The 20,052-nt window shown below is 34.5% G+C and overlaps 1 protein-coding gene across 1 annotated transcript; it reads right to left on the reverse strand.

The window, feature by feature from the left end:
• Positions 1–7,432: 7,432 nt before the first annotated feature.
• LOC110821763 (RNI-like superfamily protein) lies at positions 7,433–14,509 on the reverse strand. The gene is made up of 17 exons (XM_022051708.2): positions 14,293–14,509; positions 13,934–13,998; positions 13,701–13,803; positions 13,385–13,453; positions 13,164–13,280; positions 12,977–13,050; positions 12,753–12,855; positions 12,401–12,443; positions 12,225–12,287; positions 11,067–11,296; positions 9,260–9,380; positions 9,078–9,181; positions 8,790–8,903; positions 8,538–8,708; positions 8,310–8,453; positions 8,087–8,232; positions 7,433–7,758 (listed from the first exon to the last, which is right to left on the reverse strand). Exons 2-17 carry the CDS (start codon positions 13,995–13,997, stop codon positions 7,607–7,609), a joined length of 1,818 nt encoding a protein of 605 aa, XP_021907400.1. The 5' UTR covers position 13,998; positions 14,293–14,509; the 3' UTR covers positions 7,433–7,606.
• Positions 14,510–20,052: the final 5,543 nt, after the last annotated feature.

Consider the following 20,052-nt stretch of genomic DNA (forward strand, 5'->3'; position numbering starts at 1 on the left):
TGTATATGTATAAATGTGTATATATATTATATATAGGTATTTTGTGATACACGTGCCTGCGTCTGTGTATTACACATACATGTTTAACTCATTATAAGCAAATAAAGAAGAAGATCAGCAACTGTATATTTTAGAATTGATTACGGGGTAAGATACAGTTTATGGCAACACAATGGGCAAACAGGCTTCCTCGACTTGTAACTTCTCCACCGCCGTAGCCACTTTCTGCACCGTCTCACGCTTATAATCACTATTGTACATGTCTTATTCTCCAGAACACAACATGACTGTTATGGTTGCAAAGGAGGTCGGAACTCCTGCGAGCGTAAGAGGTGATGGTGTGGGCAGCAAGTCGACAAGAGGGTAAGAAGTAGAAGTGACAGACCTCGCCGGAAAGGAAGTATTCTCATCGATCAAGAATGTTATTATTAAGAAAATATATAAATTTGAATGGAAAAAATTAATGGTTAGTAAGATGGAAAAAACGCGTTAGGTTTTTCAATGTTAATGTTGGATTTGATAGGCTCTTGAGTTATCTTAATAAAAAAAAATTATTCAAACTTTCAAAAGAAATCTAAAAGTAAAATTACTTAAACGAGATTATAATTATTTTTAAGACAATTATATCAACATTAAAGTTATGTATATCAACATTAAAGTTATGCAATCAAGAATATCATTCTAATTGCTTAATTAATAAAAAAAACTAGGTTAAGTTTCTTATGATTTCCGATCTTAGTACATAGAGATATAACTTTTGAGGATTTCCTAATTCTAGCTGGTGAAAGTATTTATCTTGAATCCTTAAATTAAACACATGTAGTCAAGTAAATATGTTATTAGCTAGACGTGTAAGTGATAATCATATATTGTATTATAATTAATATATATTTATCAAATTAATAAAATTTATATATTTACAAAGAAAATAAATATATAATTTAATATCTCAAAAAAGAAACTGTTTAGACTGGCGAAGAGATTACGGGTGATACGCAGTCCAAGAGGAGCGACACAATGGGCAAATAGGCTTTCGAATCAACCACCCAACGACACAGTCCCGGTGAAAGAGATGGGAGCATTGCAACCGAACCACCTCCAGCGTCGACAAATTGTGCACTGCTCGTCAGCCAACGACACACTCTCTATTAACGATACAACCGCCGACACCTAACCCTCCCATTACCAATACCATGATTGTGTCGTCCGATAACAGGTCTTACGTTGCAGATCCGAACAGATTGCGGTTGTGAGGGAAGTTTGAAATCACGCGAGCAAAAGCAGTAAGAGTGTCGTAAACAAGTTGATGCTGATGCTCAGGCGTTCGTGCCGTACAAAGGCCATAACACATGACGAAGTTGTCGTTACCTAAGAGGAGGTCGTCTCGCTCGACGGAGGAGGAGCTTGATAGAAAAGAAGGAAAAGCAAAATAGAACAAGGAAAGAGCAGAATGACAAAGGAAAATGTTTTCTTCTCTGTGAATGTTTTGCTGCTTACAGGAATACATATATTGCTACTTGTGTTGTACTGTAGCAAAAGAAAACAACAGGAAAAAAACAAAAATGGTTACAATGTAATTAATTGGTCTTAATACTCCCCCTCAAGATGGAGAGTACAAATTTATTGTACCCATCTTGCTCAACAAATTATCGAACTGCGTAGGATGAAGGGCCTTTGTCATTAAATTTGCCAATTGATTTCGAGTGGATATGTGCATCGTCTTCAAGGTCCCATCTTGAATCTTCTCACGAACAAAATGACAGTCAAGTTCAATGTGTTTTGTTCTTTCATGATACATTGGATTTGAAGCAATGTGTAGAGCTGTCTGATTATCACAGTAAAGTAATGCAGGACTTTGGTGTTACACCTTTAAATCTCGTAACAATTTCAAAATCCAAACGATTTCGCAAGTAGTATTAGCCATGGAGCGATACTAGCCTTCAGCAAATGACCGAGAAACGACTTGTTGTTTCTTTGATTTTCATGAGACTAATGAAGACCCAAGAAAAACACAATAACCAGTGAGGGATCTTCTAGTGTCAGGACATGTGCCCCAATCAACATCAGAAAATACCTTAATCTGAATGACAGATGATGAAGGGAAGAAAAGACCTTGTCCAGGTGTCCTCTTGATATATTGGAGAATCCGTAAAACGGCTTGAAGGTGATTGGTTCTAGGAGCAGCCAGAAACTAACTCAATCTATTGACAAAGTAGCATATGTCAGAGCGAGAGATGGTCAAGTACAACAGTTTTCTAATCAGTCGCCGATAGCTGGTGATATTACTATGAAGTTCGCCATCATCTTTAGACATCTTGATATTAGGATCCATGGGAATAGATGATGGTTTACAACCAAGATATCTAGTCTTATTTAATAAATCCAACGCATATTTTCTTTGGCATAAGGTGATTCCAGTGTCATTTCTTGCAATTTCAAGTCCAAAAAAATATCGGAGAGTCTCCAAATCTTTCATTTTGAATTTTTGTCTGAATGTAGCTTTGAGCTCTTCGACAGTCTAATCGTCATTATTGGCAATAACAATGTCATCGACATACACCAACAATGCTATGAAAGCTTTACCTTGTTGCTTGACAAATAGGGAGTGGTCACATTGTGACTGATGGAAGCCTTCTTGAAGTAATACTTGTGAGAACTTATGAAACCATTGTTGGGAAGCCTGTCTCAACCCATAGATTGACTTGTGTAGGAAGCAAACAAGTTGATATGGAAAAGTCTCCCCCTCTCGAGGAGAATAGCTTGGAGGAATAGTCATATAAACCTCTTCGTGAAGGTCACCATGAAGGAAAGCGTTGGTGATGTCCAACTGAGTCAAGCGCCAACCATGTATAGCAGCTAGTGAAAGCAAAATCTTGACAGTAACCAATTTGGCAATAGGAGAGAAGGTGTCAAGGAAATCTATGCTAAATTGTTGTGTGTAGCCCTTAGCAACTAGACGAACTTTGTGTCTTTCTACAATCCCATCAGCTTGATATTTAACTTTGTAAATCCACTTGTGATCAACGGGATTCTTCCTAAGAGGGAGGGAAACAATGGACCAAGTGTTATTGTTCTCTAAGGCACGTAGCTCCACGTTCATAGCATTCATCCAAACATCGGACTGGTTAGCCTCATAAAAGTTGGTAGGCTCAGTGTGGAATGAAATGACACAAATAAAGCTGTGATATTGGGGTGTAAGTTTGGTATGAGTAAGGAACGAAGAAATGAGATAAAATGCATGTGTATCTGTATAGTAGCAGTGATAGTCAGACAAATAAGAAGGTAGTCGTGTTATACGTAGTGGGCGAGATAAGAGTGTTTGGGAGGACTCATGTTGTGAGCGAATAGGTGTATCAAGAGAACCTGAGGAGTGTGTGGACGTATGGAGAGGAAGAGGCAAAACATGATCATGAAAAAAATTATTGTGAATGGGATCTGGTGAATGAGAGGAAAGAAACGGAAAGATATGTTCATGAAAAATGACGTTATGTGATATGAAAATTTGGTTGCTCTCGATATCGAGAAGTTTATATTCTTTGTAACCCGAAGGGTAACCAAGGAAGACACAAGCCCTAGAACGAGGTGAAAATTTCTGGCGATGACTATCAAGAGTGGAGCAGTAGCACAGACAACCAAAGGTACGCAAGTGATCATAGGAAGGTTTTGTTTGAGTTAATAGTTCAAATGGAGTTTTATTAGATAACAAGGGGGAAGGTATTCGGTTGATTAGGTAAACAGTAATCAAGATGCAATCGCCCCAGTGCACAAGGGGAACATGGAATTGAAACAGTAAAGCACGTGCCACATTTAAAATGTGTTGATGTTTTCGTTCAACAACAGAGTTTTGTTGGTGAGTCTCAACACAAGAACGATAAGAAATAATACCTTTTGACTTGAAAAATGAATGAAAATTCAACTCGTGCGCATTGTCAAATCGCACAGATTTAATGAAAATATTATATTGTGTAAGTATGAGAGTATAAAATTTAGGAAAAATGGTAAGAATGTCGGACTTTTGACGAATGAGATACACCCAAGTAGTCCTAGTGCAATCATCAACAATTGTAAGAAAATATTTATACTCTTCGATAGTGGGTGGAGAGAAGGGACCCCAAATGTCGATTTGGATTAGATCAAATGGATAGTCAGATAATTTATTGTTAGAAAAGAAAGGCAATTTATGTTGTTTAGCCAAATGACAAATTTTACAATGAGAAATATTCGAACTTTGTAAGTCTTCATTAATATACTGAAGTTTTACATGGGAAGGATGACCCAATCTAAAGTGTCATAGGTTACTTTTAGATGAGTGGAAGCATAATGAACAGTAAGAAAAGAAAAACATCTAGTCGTTAAGTAGTAAAGGTTGCTAATGCATCTACCCTTCCCAATCAATAAGTCCCGAGTGCGGTCCTGGATGACATAAGAATGAAAAGAAAAATTAATTATGCAGTCGTGGGTGGTGGTCAACATGCTGACACTGACAAGGTTAAAGGAAAAATGAGGGATAAAGAGAACATCATGTAGAGTTAGGGTGTCAGTGAGGAGTGTACTTCCAACTTGATTGACTAACACTGAACTATCATTTGGTAAAGTGACTGGGATGGGATGCACATTTTTAAGGGTTGTGAAAAGGGTGGGTGTGCAACAAATGTGATGTGTGGCTCCAGAGTCAATGATCCAGCATCTAGAGGTAAGTGTGTGCGTGAAGTTGGAAAGGCAAAAGGGTGTGTAGGATATACCTGCCGCGTGAGGATCAGGAGTGGCGTGACTTGTGGAGAGAGATAGGTGGTCCGGAGAGAAGACGGAGTTCGGTTGGTGGAGACGTGCACTTAGGTGAGCAATAATATTTTGAATTTGCGATGTGCTTAAGTCATCGACGGAAGTAGCAGAATTAGATGCCGGTAAGTAGTCATCGACAGAGGCGGAGGAATTTGTGAAATTCTGCACTGGTCTTTCAATCGGGTGCGTGCCCGAGGAGGAGGAAGAAGCGTTTTCTGGAAAAAAGACTTCATGGGCCAAGGCTTGGTTGGCAAAGAAGAACCCGGGCCTGGATTGGCGGCCAGTCGAGTTGAGAGACCTGGTTCCAGGAGTGGGCCGAGAGATAACTGAGGGGTTGCGGGTTTGGGCCTGCGTTTGGACTTGCCCCTCATTAAAAATGGCTGAAGCGTTGCGGGTCCGGTTTTGGACTTGAGCAGGTCCATAATTAAAATATAATTTAGGCTTGGGCTTGAGGTCTGGTGGGTAGCCATATAGGCGGTAACACCTGTCCACAGTGTGGCCCATAAGTCCACAGTGTGAACAGGTGGGTCTTCTTCTTCCTTGAGTTAGGGCAACAGAGGGTCCGGAACCGTGACCTGTTTCTGCGTGTGTGTGAAACCCGATTGCACGGTGTCGTTCTTCCTGCACCACCAGCGAGAAGACTTTTAAAATGGACGGAGAGCATTCCATCATCAGAATTTGGGCTCTAACAGCAGCATAGGAGGGATTTAATCCCATTAAGAAAGTCATGACAAATTCTTGTTCTTGATAATCATTCCACGCCTTCATATTTCTGCAATGACAAGTTGAAGCTGGTTGAAAGGTTTTGACTTCGTCCCAGATTATTTTCATTCGTGTGTAGTATGTGTTGATGCTGAGTGACCCTTGAGCAAGGTTGTTCACGCTCTGTTTCAGTTGGTAGATACGCAGTGCATTGCTCTGCTAATAACAGAGCTGCAAATCGGTCCAGATGGATTGTGCACTTTGATGGTATAACAAGCTGTCAGCTATCTCCTTTGTTACAGCATTCAGCAACCAAGAAATCACCATACTGTTACAACGCGACCAAGCTGCGGCATGGGAGTCGATGTTATTCGGTTGATCGTAGGTTCCGTCTATGAATCCCAATTTATTTTTGACGGTCAGTGCTATCCTGATTGCTCTCTCACATGTGTTGTAGTTGTTGTCATTGAGAAGATTGGGCACCAAAACTAAACCGGGGTGATCGGCATTGTGAAGGAAGAACGGGTTTTGGGGGTCATCAGACTGATATCTAGCCATTGGAGATCAAATATTTTACAGCTCAATCACTGAGCTAAAAAAAAAAAGTTGGTTAAATATTCATTACTCTGATACCATGATAGAAAAGAAGGAAAAGCAAAATGAAACAAGGAAAGAGCAGAATGACAAAGGAAAATGTTTTCTTCTCTGTGAATGTTTTGCTGCTTACAGGAATACATATATTGCTACTTGTGTTGTACTGTAGCAGAAGAAAACAAAAGGAAAAAAACAAAAATGGTTACAGTGTAATTAATTGGTCTTAATAGAACTGGAGTGGATGGACGTTTCTCGAGCAACGACGTCGTTTTGGTCTTCCAATCTGTCGCAAACGTTTAGTTTCAAGAGGAATCCAGGTACGCAGGCATGACGAACTGTCATCCTTACAAAATCGCTGGGGTGATTATTCTCTTCCATGTAGACGCAGATGCTGCCTCCCGATTGCTGTGGCAGCGTGATCCTACCCAATTATCCTCCTTGTTCACCCATTAGCTCGTGTGGTATATAGGAAACTACAATCTAGAATCAATAGAAAAACGAGAAAATTTTAGGAAGAGGAGAATTTTGACAGATTAAATAGTTTCTGAATTTGAACAGGTTGAAGAAGAAAGGAGCAGTACTGTATCTTTTATATCTGAAAATTTGATTAAAAACTTGAAGCAAATACGACTTCATCTGGACGTTAAACATCAAAACACTCTCAATTCCTAGTACACAAGTATAGTGTTTTTTTTTTTCCAAATAAATAATCATTATATTTAAATTTTTTTAATAAATGTAAATTTATTAGTATTAAACTATAAATATTTGTACTTTAAAAAGATGAAAATAATAAATTGGTGAAGTGTAAAATTATTAATACACTTATTAAAAATACTATTTTACATTACATGTTACACACATAATATAATTTAGAATTTTTGTAATTATATAAATATTATTTTATATGAACAAAAATTATTAAAAAATTATTATACCTTAATTTTTGGTGGAAAGTCATCAAGATAGATGAAGTATTGAGGAAAAATAGGCAATCAAGAGTTAACATAATGCATGATTCTTAGAGTTTGTAGTTAATTACAAATTATAATCTTATATTTAAAAAATATAAATAATTAATTATTATATATATTATTGTATTAAATACATTACTATTATTTATATTATTATATTAATTTTAATTTCATAAAATAAAAAATTATTTATATTTAAAAATTTTAAATAGATAATTATTATACATATTATCATATTTAATATAATTACATTACATATATATATATATATATATCAATCTATTACACTTCAGACACTCAAACCCTTAAACTTTTTTAAAAGAGGTGAGGATCTGTTTCTAACATGTAATTATATATTTATCCTTAAAAAAATATATATCTGTCACCAAGGGAAGCTCCTTTTTACCTTTATATATAAAGTAGAAAAGGAATATATGATCTACAAAATTATTTGATACTGAAAATCTCAAAGAACACAGATGATTTAGATAATTCTTTGAATACCCTTGCGAAAAGGATACTCCTATTACGGAACCGAGCAATAGACAAGCCATCTAAGGATCATCGTCATAGGTAAAATTCGAAGCCGAAAAATATGGAAGAATCAGAACAGGCTTTCCATTATGCTGAAATTCAGCAACAACAGACGCATGAGCAGGTTGCAATTCCCAAATATTTCCTGTCAAGTCCAGCCGCTCAACACGGCCTAAACAACAATAATATTTCACATGGATCAGTGCACTGCATGTCTCGTTATCATAACAAACAAAAGCATATGCACACCACTTAGAAATTAATACCACTGGATTTTAATACGAAGCATTAATTCAAATAGATGGTATATTTTTGCTCATATTTCATAGGCATTTGAAGTGTATTAACAAATACTGTGCTCATGTTACTGTCTGATTCTCTCTCAAAGTAGAGATGTTAGGATCTACCTGCGGCTAGGCAAACAGGAAACAAGCAGAACTAATCTACCGGAGGTAAAGAACCATCAATTCAGAAATCACATGGTAACATTTAGAATATACCTTGTGCAGCCTTCAGGGCAGAGCATATGATAGGAAAGGATTCAACAGGCATTAGATTATATGCTGCATTAATTACAAGAAGCTTTGGAGAATTTGGTATGAGCTTCAACACAAATTTTGCAGCTTCAACCCCACCACGGTTTTTGCTGTACCAAACAATTGATGCCCAAGTGATTCAACAAGAAAAAATTTACAAAGATGAAACTACCGTGCTGGTACAAACCTTATGTTGATATCTGCAAGTTGAACCTCTTCCATTATTTGTTCTTGTAGTTCCTGAAAGCCAGATGGACCCAATCCAATACCTCCAATGTTAAGCGTCTCAATGGGTGTTATCAACAATTTTCCCAAAGCTGATGCAACTTCTCTGAACAACAGAAACCATTATACTTAAATTTTTCTTAAAGAAAAAATATAATGGAACTTGTATGCTAACACTAGCTAGATAAACCTGCCAAGGCTATTATCTGCAATGGAGAGAGATTTTAATGGTTTTTCTACAGTTGAAAGTGTGTTTAGAAGCTTAATTACTCCATTACAGGAAAGCTCACAGTTCTCCAACTTCAAATCAGCCAACGGATAGCATCTTTCAGATGCTTCTACCAAGAAGGGGATCAAACTTCTGCAAAAATTCCATTACAGGCTTGTGAGACCTCATGCATATGATGTTTGGTTAAATACAATGAAAAGAAAGTCAACTGACCTGATTCCATCATCAGAAATGGGATTGTCACTTAGATCTAAAATTTCCAGGTTAGGCATATAAATCATTGCACGTCGAAGATTGTCTGCATCATCTTTGCTTAGATCATTTCCCCTAACATTAGATAAGTTGTTTCGCCATGCATAAATCATTGTTCAAGACAAAGAAGATGGTGCTACAATCTTTTATCAATTATTGCTTTGTTAGCAGTTCAAATCCTGCCATGAGTTGCTTGTAAGATGAAGAATTCACACAAAAATGAAGAATTTGTCTGTGATGACATGATACCTTAGATTGAGCAAACGAAGTGAATGCAAAGATTTGCTTACTCCTAAAACTGAAAGGGAGTCACTTGAGAATCTCCAGTTGAAACTAGAAAGCCATCCTGCTATCTGCAAGATCATGCACAAATTTTATATGGTTGAATGCCAAAGATCACAGTTTAAGAATACAAAAAATCCAATACTCACATTGTTTTCTGAAAGATCAAGGATGGAGAGACTTGAGGAAACATCAAGAAGGGTACTCCAGATGATTCTTGCAAATTTCCAATCTAGGTGGTCATTACAGAATTTTAAAGAACTCAAGGACCTGCAGCGAGAAGGTACAGAAGAATGGCCAAAGTAAGGGCAACTAGATGCCCAAAATTCATCGCATTAAAGGAGACAGGCTGATACGAATTCTCGACTTAGTTTATTGTTTTTATGCAATCATTAGTTAGTGAATTTCATGAGTATTTCTTTGAGAACTCATTGATACTTCCATTATTGGCCTAAAGAACTTCTCTTTTAGTAGAGAAAAGCTATCAACTAAGATAAAAATTCAAATGATTTCAAGATAACATAGGTCCAAGAAGCAGTTGATTGGAAAACCAAGACCCTTCCTAGCAGACCACATTATATTTCCCAATATAATAGGATCCCCCGTCTTACCCTTGTCTAACCCAACAACACCATAACATACTCAAACAACAATTACCTAAGGATTCAGGAAATTCGCAATAATTTTACAGTGAACATAAGAAAAACAAGTAGCGGTCAAGCTTAAATGATGCTAATTATGATTGGTCAAGAAAGGAGGTAACAGATCTTTCATGAGACAACAATTCATATCCACAATGATTCTACCTCAAGCATCAAATTCATCCACGAGTCTTTTCCACCCTTCAACATCAACAGCTTAAAAAGATTAACACATATGTTCCCCTGTACCAGTTTTATTTGACCGAATTCTTTTGCAATGCTCAGCTTATAACATTTAATATGTGACTAATGTTTTCTGAAGCCTGTTTTTAATGGACAAAGGTACCCGAGTTTGCTTGAGAGTAAAATAAACTCTCTCTTTGGACGATCTTAAATGCACATTCAAGATTTTATTCCTAGAATGCTATTTACCCAGGTTGTTAAAGTAGGAAGCACACCTCTCAACCTCTTTAGCAACTGGACAAACATTGTGGTCAGATATAATTACCCCGACAGGGCAGAGGATATGTGCCGACAAATGGATAGAGAAACATTGTGATATGTAAAAGAGGAATACATGGGAAATAGCCTTGACAGGAGGGAAAGGGCAGCGGCTGGATAGATAATTGATGAACTTTGTGCTGGAGATGGACTGAAGATGGATACAGAGAAGAAGGTGATAGCTTAAATCCCCATAACTGTATTCTGGTTAACCTGAAGATCGAGGAACAGATGAGCTTTTGAAGTGAAAACTATCAATTACAATTAGCTCCAAACGCTTAGCCAAGGGATTCAATGGTCATCTGGTAAATGTTACTTAGAACTGTTTGGTCCTTTTCCACACCTAGTACCCCTCACTACCTAATGCCTTATATCTTTCCTTTTCTATCAGGAAACTAAAAGAATAAAAAGATCCTTTTAGCTGCTACAATTAGTTGCAAATCAAACGACATCAAGCTGCTTCTATCACATTCCAAAGTGATATTTAACACTATTCCTCATTATTATCTGATCACTATTTCCTGTTTTGATGATGAAACAATCTCAGAAAAATAAATATTTTCTTAAAATTAGCCAACTTCAAGGCATCTAATTGAATTCATTCATTATGGAACAAAGATTACACTGCAGATCTCAGTTGAAGACCTTCACGGGCAAGGAATGCTTTAGCTTCTAATATGAAGAAGAAAATGAGCAAGTATTTCACAAAGTTAGTTGTGTTGTTGAGTTCATCCATCTTCAAGAACCCAAAGCAGAAAATAGACCCAAAACTATGATATTAACCAAATTCAATATGGCACAATAACACACATACCTTCCCAATGTTAGAAATGACACAAGTCCAGGGGGTAAAGAGACTAGATTTGTTTCAAGAAAGCTTGATGTGTTGACCGAAAAGTGTTGTATCCTATGTGCTTTACTGCTCGCTATGCATAAAGAATCAAAAATTGCGTTGACAAAATTTGAAGAGAGCTTGCAGTGACTAAATTCAAGTGTTATCAACGTTTCACGGTTCTGAACCAGAAGCTTGCACAACCCTTCAACCTGTTATATTGTGAATCATTATTTGATGACCAAGTTAGAAGTTGAAAGAAGGCGTTTACAGCACATAATCAAAACTCATTATATGCTTCAGTTACACTGCAATGAATTTCACAGGAAAGTGTGGAATTCAGTGGTGAATATACATTTTTACGTTTCAGACATTTTGAAATGACTATCATATAGAATTAAGCAAATATACTTTAAACTCCACAGTTTTGAACGAATTTTAGAAACAAAATTGAGAGTTTAGAGAAGCAAAAAAAGCTTGAAATGTGTAATATTCTTGTTTTTATCTCTTCATGTTTACCAGTGATTCAAATGAGATCTGCAAAATATTTTAAAATATCATAAATTATTTCAACTACGAAAATTTCATTTGCAAATGAATTCCTTGTTCAACTCAGTAAAAATGTTTTTATTATTGTTCATTTGTTCCAAACAAAGCCATGAAGTAATTCCTAGCTGAATTAGACACAATGCAGGGAAGATGACTAAAATAATATGAAAACAGATAAAGGATTTCATTACCTTGAAGTGGCTTAAGTGTATGAAGATGAAAAGTCTACTTGGCTTCCTAGAAATTATGATTTAACAAACATTTATCGCTCGGAGAGATATACTAATTGAGATATAAACATACTAATATTTCTACAAGCCAAAACAGAAAGACAATAATAACAATCCTAAGGCTTATCAATAAACCTCAATGCACTGAAACAAAAGTATTCCATAAGGTTCATTTAGCTACAAGTTTTAATGAAGACTAAATTTTCTTATAACAAGAAATTATAAGAACCTTTATTTTCATTAATTAAAAATTTAATTATCTTACCCCGAACCGTTTTGGATTTTATATACAACTTTACCCTCAATGCTATAAAACCTTGCTCTTTCTTAATTTTATTAAAAAGAGGAAAAATAGACTTACATGCTCCTCAGATCTGATCCATCGGAGCACCAAGCTTTGCAATTTACTGCTCCTTAACAATTGCTGGAAAAGAAGTAAAAGGAATCAAGACAAGCAAAATATGATAACATACAATGTTAGCACATGTGTGGACTTGAATTGTAGTTTCCTTAAGTCTATGGAACTCAGAAACTTACTGAAGTTTCTGCAACGCACAGCACATTTTGAAGTCTTAGACATCTGTGTAAAGAAAATAACATGCAATAAGCAACTAAGCTTTAGCTCAACATCAGACACGAGAAGTGAAATAATAAATATGATAAGGAAGCAATTAACAATTGCTAGAACAGTAGAGATGACCATGTTTTGCACAGTTGTTTGTCGAGATGACAATATAAAAGAAAACATGTCAAGAAATCAGAAGCAATGTGGAAAAAAAACGATGAAGCACTATAAGCACAGGAATAAATTTTTCACTTTAAGACAAGGTTCACTGGAGATATAAAATAAGGTGCACATTCTCATGATATGCCAAAGTGATATAGTTACCTAGCATAATAACCAAAATGCTGGAAGTGGTAAGATAATTTTGAATAGCCACTAGTTGAATTATTGATGTCTCCCGAGCGATCAAGGTGTTCCAGTGTAGTCTCTGCACAGATTACATAAGGAGGGTTGAAATATTTGCAAAGCTGTTAGTTATTTCAGAAGACGGAAAACAAGCCAAAACAAACTACATTTCAGATAATAGTGAAAATTGAGCACCATGATACCTGAAATCTTTATCTCACTAATACAACCATTGAAAGATGGAAGTACAGCTACCTCAGCTGCTTCATCAAGGCAACTGTTTTTCAATTTAATATAAAATGTCAGGAACGAAAGAAAAAGCCATACTATGAGTAGAAGTCAAAATAAGAGGGAACATAATAATGCACTCATCTCTCTGAATAGACATACTTCTGCAGATGTGTTTCCCAATACATCTGCTGCCAGTCATCTGGTTGGATATTATCAACAAGCTCAGGCCAGCGTGACTTAAACAATGCCTTCCATGCAGCATCAAAATTCCCTTTTCTGTGGAAAATGCCAGTAGCATACACCATAGCGTTTTTGTGTTACCACCAGTTTCTACATAAGATTTGGGAAACAGAAATAGAAAAGCAATTCGTTGTATATACCTTCCACGTTTTCTTCCATTTTTGGAGGAGGCACCATCAGACTGATAATCATCCAAGTCTTTGAAAGGCCTACTCCAAGAACAGATCCACAAACAAATAATAAGCAAAAGCGAACAAACTCAATTGAAAATTTGAAGTTATCAAATATTTTCCTACTAGAGTATCTAACACCACAGGCACAGCTATCAGACTATAGTAGCATTAAAACTTAAATGAGCAACCCCATCCATGGAGATAACAACGAATTTGATTAACCAGAGAAAAAAAACAAGAAAAGAAAAGAAAATGATTAACAATTGATAGCATGACCACAAACATTTCATTTTGAAACTTTTGCAGCGCCAACGGTGGCAAACGAGTCATCAAGCAGTCAAATAATTCTGGCGGAAGCTCATACATGTCTGGTAGAATATCATCACCTATAACCATCATATAAAATTATGTATAAGATACAATTATGTATTAGACAATTAAGTGCTCGAACTGAATACCTCATTCATATAACAATATCAATGCCAAGAATCAGAGTTTTTGCAACAAGAAAATTACCATTAACAAGTTCTCTTTCAAGCTCTTCGATGCACAGAGATACCAGAGATTGGACCTTCCCCATTCTTGATTCCATACATCAGAGTATAATACAAAGGTTAAATATACAAGATAAGAAGTGGGTTGATTAAAGAATGGACAGTAATAACTCGCTGGTAATGCCATGTTTAGTTCTATGTGAATGTAGAACTGGTCATATAAGTTCTCATGTTTGCCTAAACGGCCATGAATTAATTGATTACGCTTTTCATATTTGTTCTGCATAACTGACTGAATTTTGCCGCCAAATATTCACGAATGACACAATTTTGAAGGAAATTTTGGAAAGAATAAGAGAAATTAAAGATTAAAGCCCTTACCGGTCGAGGTTTAAAAACTAATCACTGGTTTGTTATTCCCTCACTTTGCTGTTTTGAAGACGGAAGAGAGAAGATATGTTTCTCTGATCGTCATACATACGGCGGCGGCGGCGTCGTTTAACCCCAATTGCACACACTTTTTACAAAATAAATAATAATAGCAAATAATTAACACGTTCCGTTGTAGTTTTACCAAGTGTTTATTTTGTGCTGGGAATGAGAAAATATATTTAACGGGAATAATTGTGGAGAATAGTCGACGATAAATTATTTAATGAGAAAATAAGTTACTGTTTTTTTTACAAATAAATATAAATATTGAAGTAATTAAAATAGAAATTAATTAAATAATTATTTTTCACTATTTAGATTGTTTAAATTTAAACTAAAATCAAACTTAATACCAAAATTTAATTCCGATGAAACTTAAAACAAGTTGATGAATTATTTATAATCATAACATATGTTAATAGTTTCACAAAAATTGAAATTAATTAGGAAAGTAATTAGAAAAAACTAATGGGAAAAAAGATGAGAAAGTAATGTGGCAATACCCATCTTTGTAATGCTAAGTATAACGAAACAAAAAAAATTGAGCTTAACAACAACATTGACAAATCGAGCTTTGGACATCGAATTTGACATCAATACATAAAGAAATTGGGAGGGTAGTTAGAATTTATTTTTGATTAGGATTCTTTAATTTGGTCGTCATATAATACTAGTCTTTAGTAATAAATTATTTAGCTCTTATCTTGTTGGTTGTTCCTATTTTGTAGGCTTATATCTTGAGTGTTTATACTATAAGTTTTGTTTTAAAAAGTGTGCAGTTCGTTGAAATAATATATGAAAGTTTTTGACTTTCTATTTTAGCAAGTGTTTGCTAAAATTTCTCTTAGATATTTTTTTTATTTTTTAGTGTCAAAATTAACAGTTAGTATCAGAACTTTTTTGAAGCATCTTTGCAATAGGTGAGGAAGAAAAAATTGCAGTAAATTAGTGAAAGAGACAAGTAAAGTTGATGGCAACTGAAGTAACATTTGTGTAGCCAACTATTCCACGCTTTGATGGTCATTATGATCACTAGAGCATGCAATCACATGTGCGGAGACAAGTCGGTATTTTAAAATTTCGATGAATCATTTCGTAATACTGTGACATTGGGTGATAATTCCAAAGTTTTTATGATGGGTAAGGGCAATGTGAAAATCTGTACCAAAGAGAACACTAATCAAACAATTTCAAATGTTTTCTTTATTCCAGAACTAAAGAATAATCTACTAAGTATTGTTCAACTCCAAAAGAAGGAATATGAGATTCTAATTAAGGTTGGAGTTTCCACTGTTCGAGATGAAAATTTGGGCTTGATTGCTCAAGTTAGAATGACAACAAATCGGATGTTTCCACTTTATCTTAAAAATACCACTTCTTCATGTTTCTTTTCAAGATCGAAAGAGTTGGCTTGGCTTTGGCATTTCCGATATACTCACCTAAATTTTGGTGGTTTGAAAACTCTGCAGCGAAAACAAATAATGACAGAACTTCCACAATTTGATTGTCTATCAGATGTTTGTGAAGATTGTGTTGTTAGTACACAACACCGTAACACTTTTCCTAAAAAAAATCATGGAGAGCAAAGAAAGCTTTAGAACTAGTGCACTATGATATTTGCGGCGCAATTAATCCATCTTCAAATGGAGGTAAAAAAAATATATAATCACCTTTATTAATGATTATGGTCAGAAAACCTGGGTTTATTTTTTTCAGGAAAAATCTGAAGCTTTTGTCGTTTTTAAAAGCTTTAAAACACTTGTTAAGAAAGAGATTGAAAGTCTAATAAAAATTATTCGAATAGACCATGGTGGAGAATATAACTCACAGGAATTTGTGAAATTTTATGAGTCTCATAGAATTAAAAGGCAACTTACAGAAAAATAAACACCTGAGTAAATGGTGTTTGTGAGAGAAAAAATTGCACCATTTTGAATATGTTTTGAAGTCTTTTAAAAAGGAGTGGCATTCCAAAAAGTTTTTGGCCTGAAGTAGTTGAGTATCCATGATTTGAATAAATCTCTCATATTTGTTGTTCAAAACATGACTCCGGTAGAAGTTTAGAATGGACATAAACCATTAGTAGAACACTTTAAAATTTTTGAATGCATTGCTTATGCTCATGTTCCAGATGAAAAAAGGAAGAAGTTAGATGACAAAGGAGAAAATGCATTTTTCTTTATGTTAATGATCATTTTAAAGCCTGCAAGTCGTATAATCCTATCACCAAAAAAATTATCATTAGCCCTGACGTGATTTTTGATGAAGCAAACCTCTGGAAATGAGATGAAAAAATTATTCAATAACAAATTCTAGTTGATTTTGATGCTAAAAATAAAGAAAAACAGAAACCTTTAGTGAATAATCATCATATGACCAATGAGGAACAACCATTAGTTACTCAAACTCCTCCCAACAATGATGAACAACGACCTTAAAGAGTCAAGAGAATGCCAACATAGATGACTGATTATGAGGTAACTGGAATTGAAGAACCACTAACCCATTTTGCCTTTTTCTCATATTGTGATCATATGTCTTTTGAAAAAGTCATAAAAAAGTCAAAATGGAGAAAGACAATGGATGATGAGATAGTTGTCGTTAAAGGAAACAGTACTTGGGAGTTAGTTGAACTTCTAAAATGCCAAAAATCCATTTGAGTGAAGTGGGTCTACAAAACTAAATTGAAGAAAAAATGAGAAGTTAATAAATTCAAAACATGTTTGGTTGCTAAAGACTACAAACAAGAGTTCAGAATTGATTATACTGAAGTTTTTGCACTGGTAGCAAGGTATGACACAATTAGAATAATTATTGTATTAGCAACTCAAAATTCATGGCCTATTTTCCAACTAGACATGAAATCGACTTTCCTACATGGAGATCTAAAAGAACAGGTATTGAACAATCTCCAGGTTATATTAAGGTTAGAAATGAACATAAAGTGTATAGACTAAAGAAGGCCTTGTATGGTTTAAATCAAGCTCCACATACCTGGTATGGTCGAATTGAAACTTATTTTTTGAAAGAAGGTTTTCAAAAATGTCCGTATGAACACATATTTTTTATAAAATTGGAAGATAATAGGAGGGTGCTTATAGTTTGTCTTTACATAGATGATTTAATTTATACTGGTAATGATACAGTTATATTTAAAAAGTTTAAGAAATCTACGATGACCGAGTTTGATATGAGCGATCTTGGATTGATACAACATTTTTTTGGCATAGAAGTGACTCAATCTGTTGGTGGCATATTCATTTCTCAAGAAAATTATGTGCAGGAGGTCTTAAACAGGTTTCGGATGAAGAATTGCAATCCTACTAGTACTCCAATGGATACAAGAATGAAGTTTGTTAAAAATCCTGAAGGAAAGACGGTAGATAGCACTGTTTACAAGCAGATTGTGGGAAGCTTGATGTATTTAACCACCACAAGTCCAAATATTATGTATGTTGTCAGCGAAATCAACAGATACATGGAAAATCCTAAGGAATTACATCTTCTTAATGCAAAAAGAATTCTCTGATACTTGCTAGGTATTTCCAAATATGGACTGCTCTACAGGAATGATAAGAAATCAAGTCTATTTAATTTCACAGATAGTGATTATGTTGGAGATTTAGATAATATAAAAAGTACGTTTGGTTATGTTTTCTTGATGGGAACAACAATAGTTTCATGATCTTCCAAAAAGCAATCAATAGTGACATTATCAACAACTGAAGCCGAATATGTAACTACTGCAACATGTGCTTGTCAAATAGTCAGGTTAAGAAAGATTCTTGATGAGCTTCACTTCAAGCAAGAAGGACCTACTGATAATAGATAACAAATTAAATTATCTAAGAATCTTATTCTACATGGAAGAAGTAAATATATAGATGTAAAATTTTACTTCGTAAGGGATCTTACAAAACAAAGAGTAATTGATCTCAGCTATTGCAAGAGAGAAAATCAAGTGGCTGACATTCTGACCAAGCCTTTGAAGTTGTCTGCATTTGAGAAGTTAAGAGAGTTACTAGGAGTTGGCACTATGAATCATTGTTAAATTGATAGTTTACAAACTTTCAGTTTAAGGGAGAGATTGTTGACTAATTAGAATTTATCTTTGACTAGAATTCTCTAATTTAGTTGTTGTATAATCCTATTAATTAGGAATAAGTTAATTACCTCTTATCTTGTTAGCTGTTCTTATTTTGTAAACTGATATCTTGAGCTTTTCTGCTATAAGTGTTGTTTAAAAAAGTGTGCAGCTCGTTGAAATAATTTATGAAAGTTTCTGACTTTTTTATTTTAGCAAGTGTTTGCTAAAATTTCTCTTAGATATTTTCTTTATTTTTCAATTCCAGAATTAACAACGACAAGGAAGGAGACATTGTGTTTGGCATACAAAAAAAAAAAAACTAGGCTTTTAACATCAAGCTTTGAAGTATTGACTCTCGTGTGGTCGAATGGAGAAAAAGTTAATGAGAGTGGATGCTAGTGTGATGGGAATGAGACATTGAGCTTATAAATACTTATAGTTTATTATTTTTTTTACAGTAAAAATAATAAATAAAAATTGTTATCAAACAGAGCATATAAAAATGGTTTAGTTATTTTCTTATAAATTTAAATTTTAATTAAATTATGATAGTAATAATAAAAATTATTATCACATAACAAATATAAATTTTTACATAGTTTTGAAATAAATAGAAATTGGAAACACATAAACTAAAGTCGCCAGAGTTTGGTGGGTCATTCGTTAGCTCTTATCCTATATGGGCACTTGAGAGACAAAGGAAAAAAAAGAAAAGGACAAGCAGATGGAAAGTCAGCAGAAAGAAAAGGCAATACAAGGGGTGGGAACCGCATCACATGTGCTACCTTCCCCGCCTATTCATTCATCAAAACTCACCGTTTCTTTTCTACTTTACTTAAAATATTCCTCTTCGGAATGTACTTGCATCATACATATTTTCTAATTTATTATTATTATTATTATTATTTTTTAATATAACCCGATATATATTTGTATTTGTATTTGTATTAGATAAAAGTCGGAACTTCGATACTCTATTTTTATAAAGATTGAAAAGTACATACGGGTTAAAAATTACACGCTGACTTCAAAGAGTTTTAAAATTAAGTTCCCTCTCTCTCTCTCTCTCTCTATTCTTCATCACCATCACCATCACCATCACCATCACCATCATCAAACACATTCTTACCCATGTTCTAATCACACGCCATATAGCATCATGCATATATATATACATGGCCAAATCTTGTAGTAGATTAAATATTAGGTAGCCGGTCATTTTAGTGATGCTTTCTACACTTTCCATTCCTCAAGTAACAGTATCATCATGACATTTCACACGTATATGTGCCCCCAGAAGTATTCATGATCCCGATATTAAATTGGTAAGTTCGGTTAGAACAAGGTCAAATTAATTGAGATATAAGTTTATAATTGATCCGAAACTTGATTAAATATTTTTTTATATTTATTAAATACTCATAAAATTATGTAAAAAAAAAAAAAGATTTTAAAAAATTACACTTTTTTTAAAGTTTTTTTTTAATTTTATTTTAATAAGTATAATGATTTTATCCGACTTAATTAAAACAGAAAATTCTTAATTAATATTTTAATTAGCAAACAGAGAAGTCATCATCATCAAAATACTAATAAGAGCAACTCTTCCGTATGATAATCTT

Source organism: Carica papaya, chromosome 3 (assembly GCF_054855325.1).
Source record: "Carica papaya isolate Zhongbai chromosome 3, ASM5485532v1, whole genome shotgun sequence".
NCBI classification, from domain to species: domain Eukaryota; kingdom Viridiplantae; phylum Streptophyta; class Magnoliopsida; order Brassicales; family Caricaceae; genus Carica; species Carica papaya.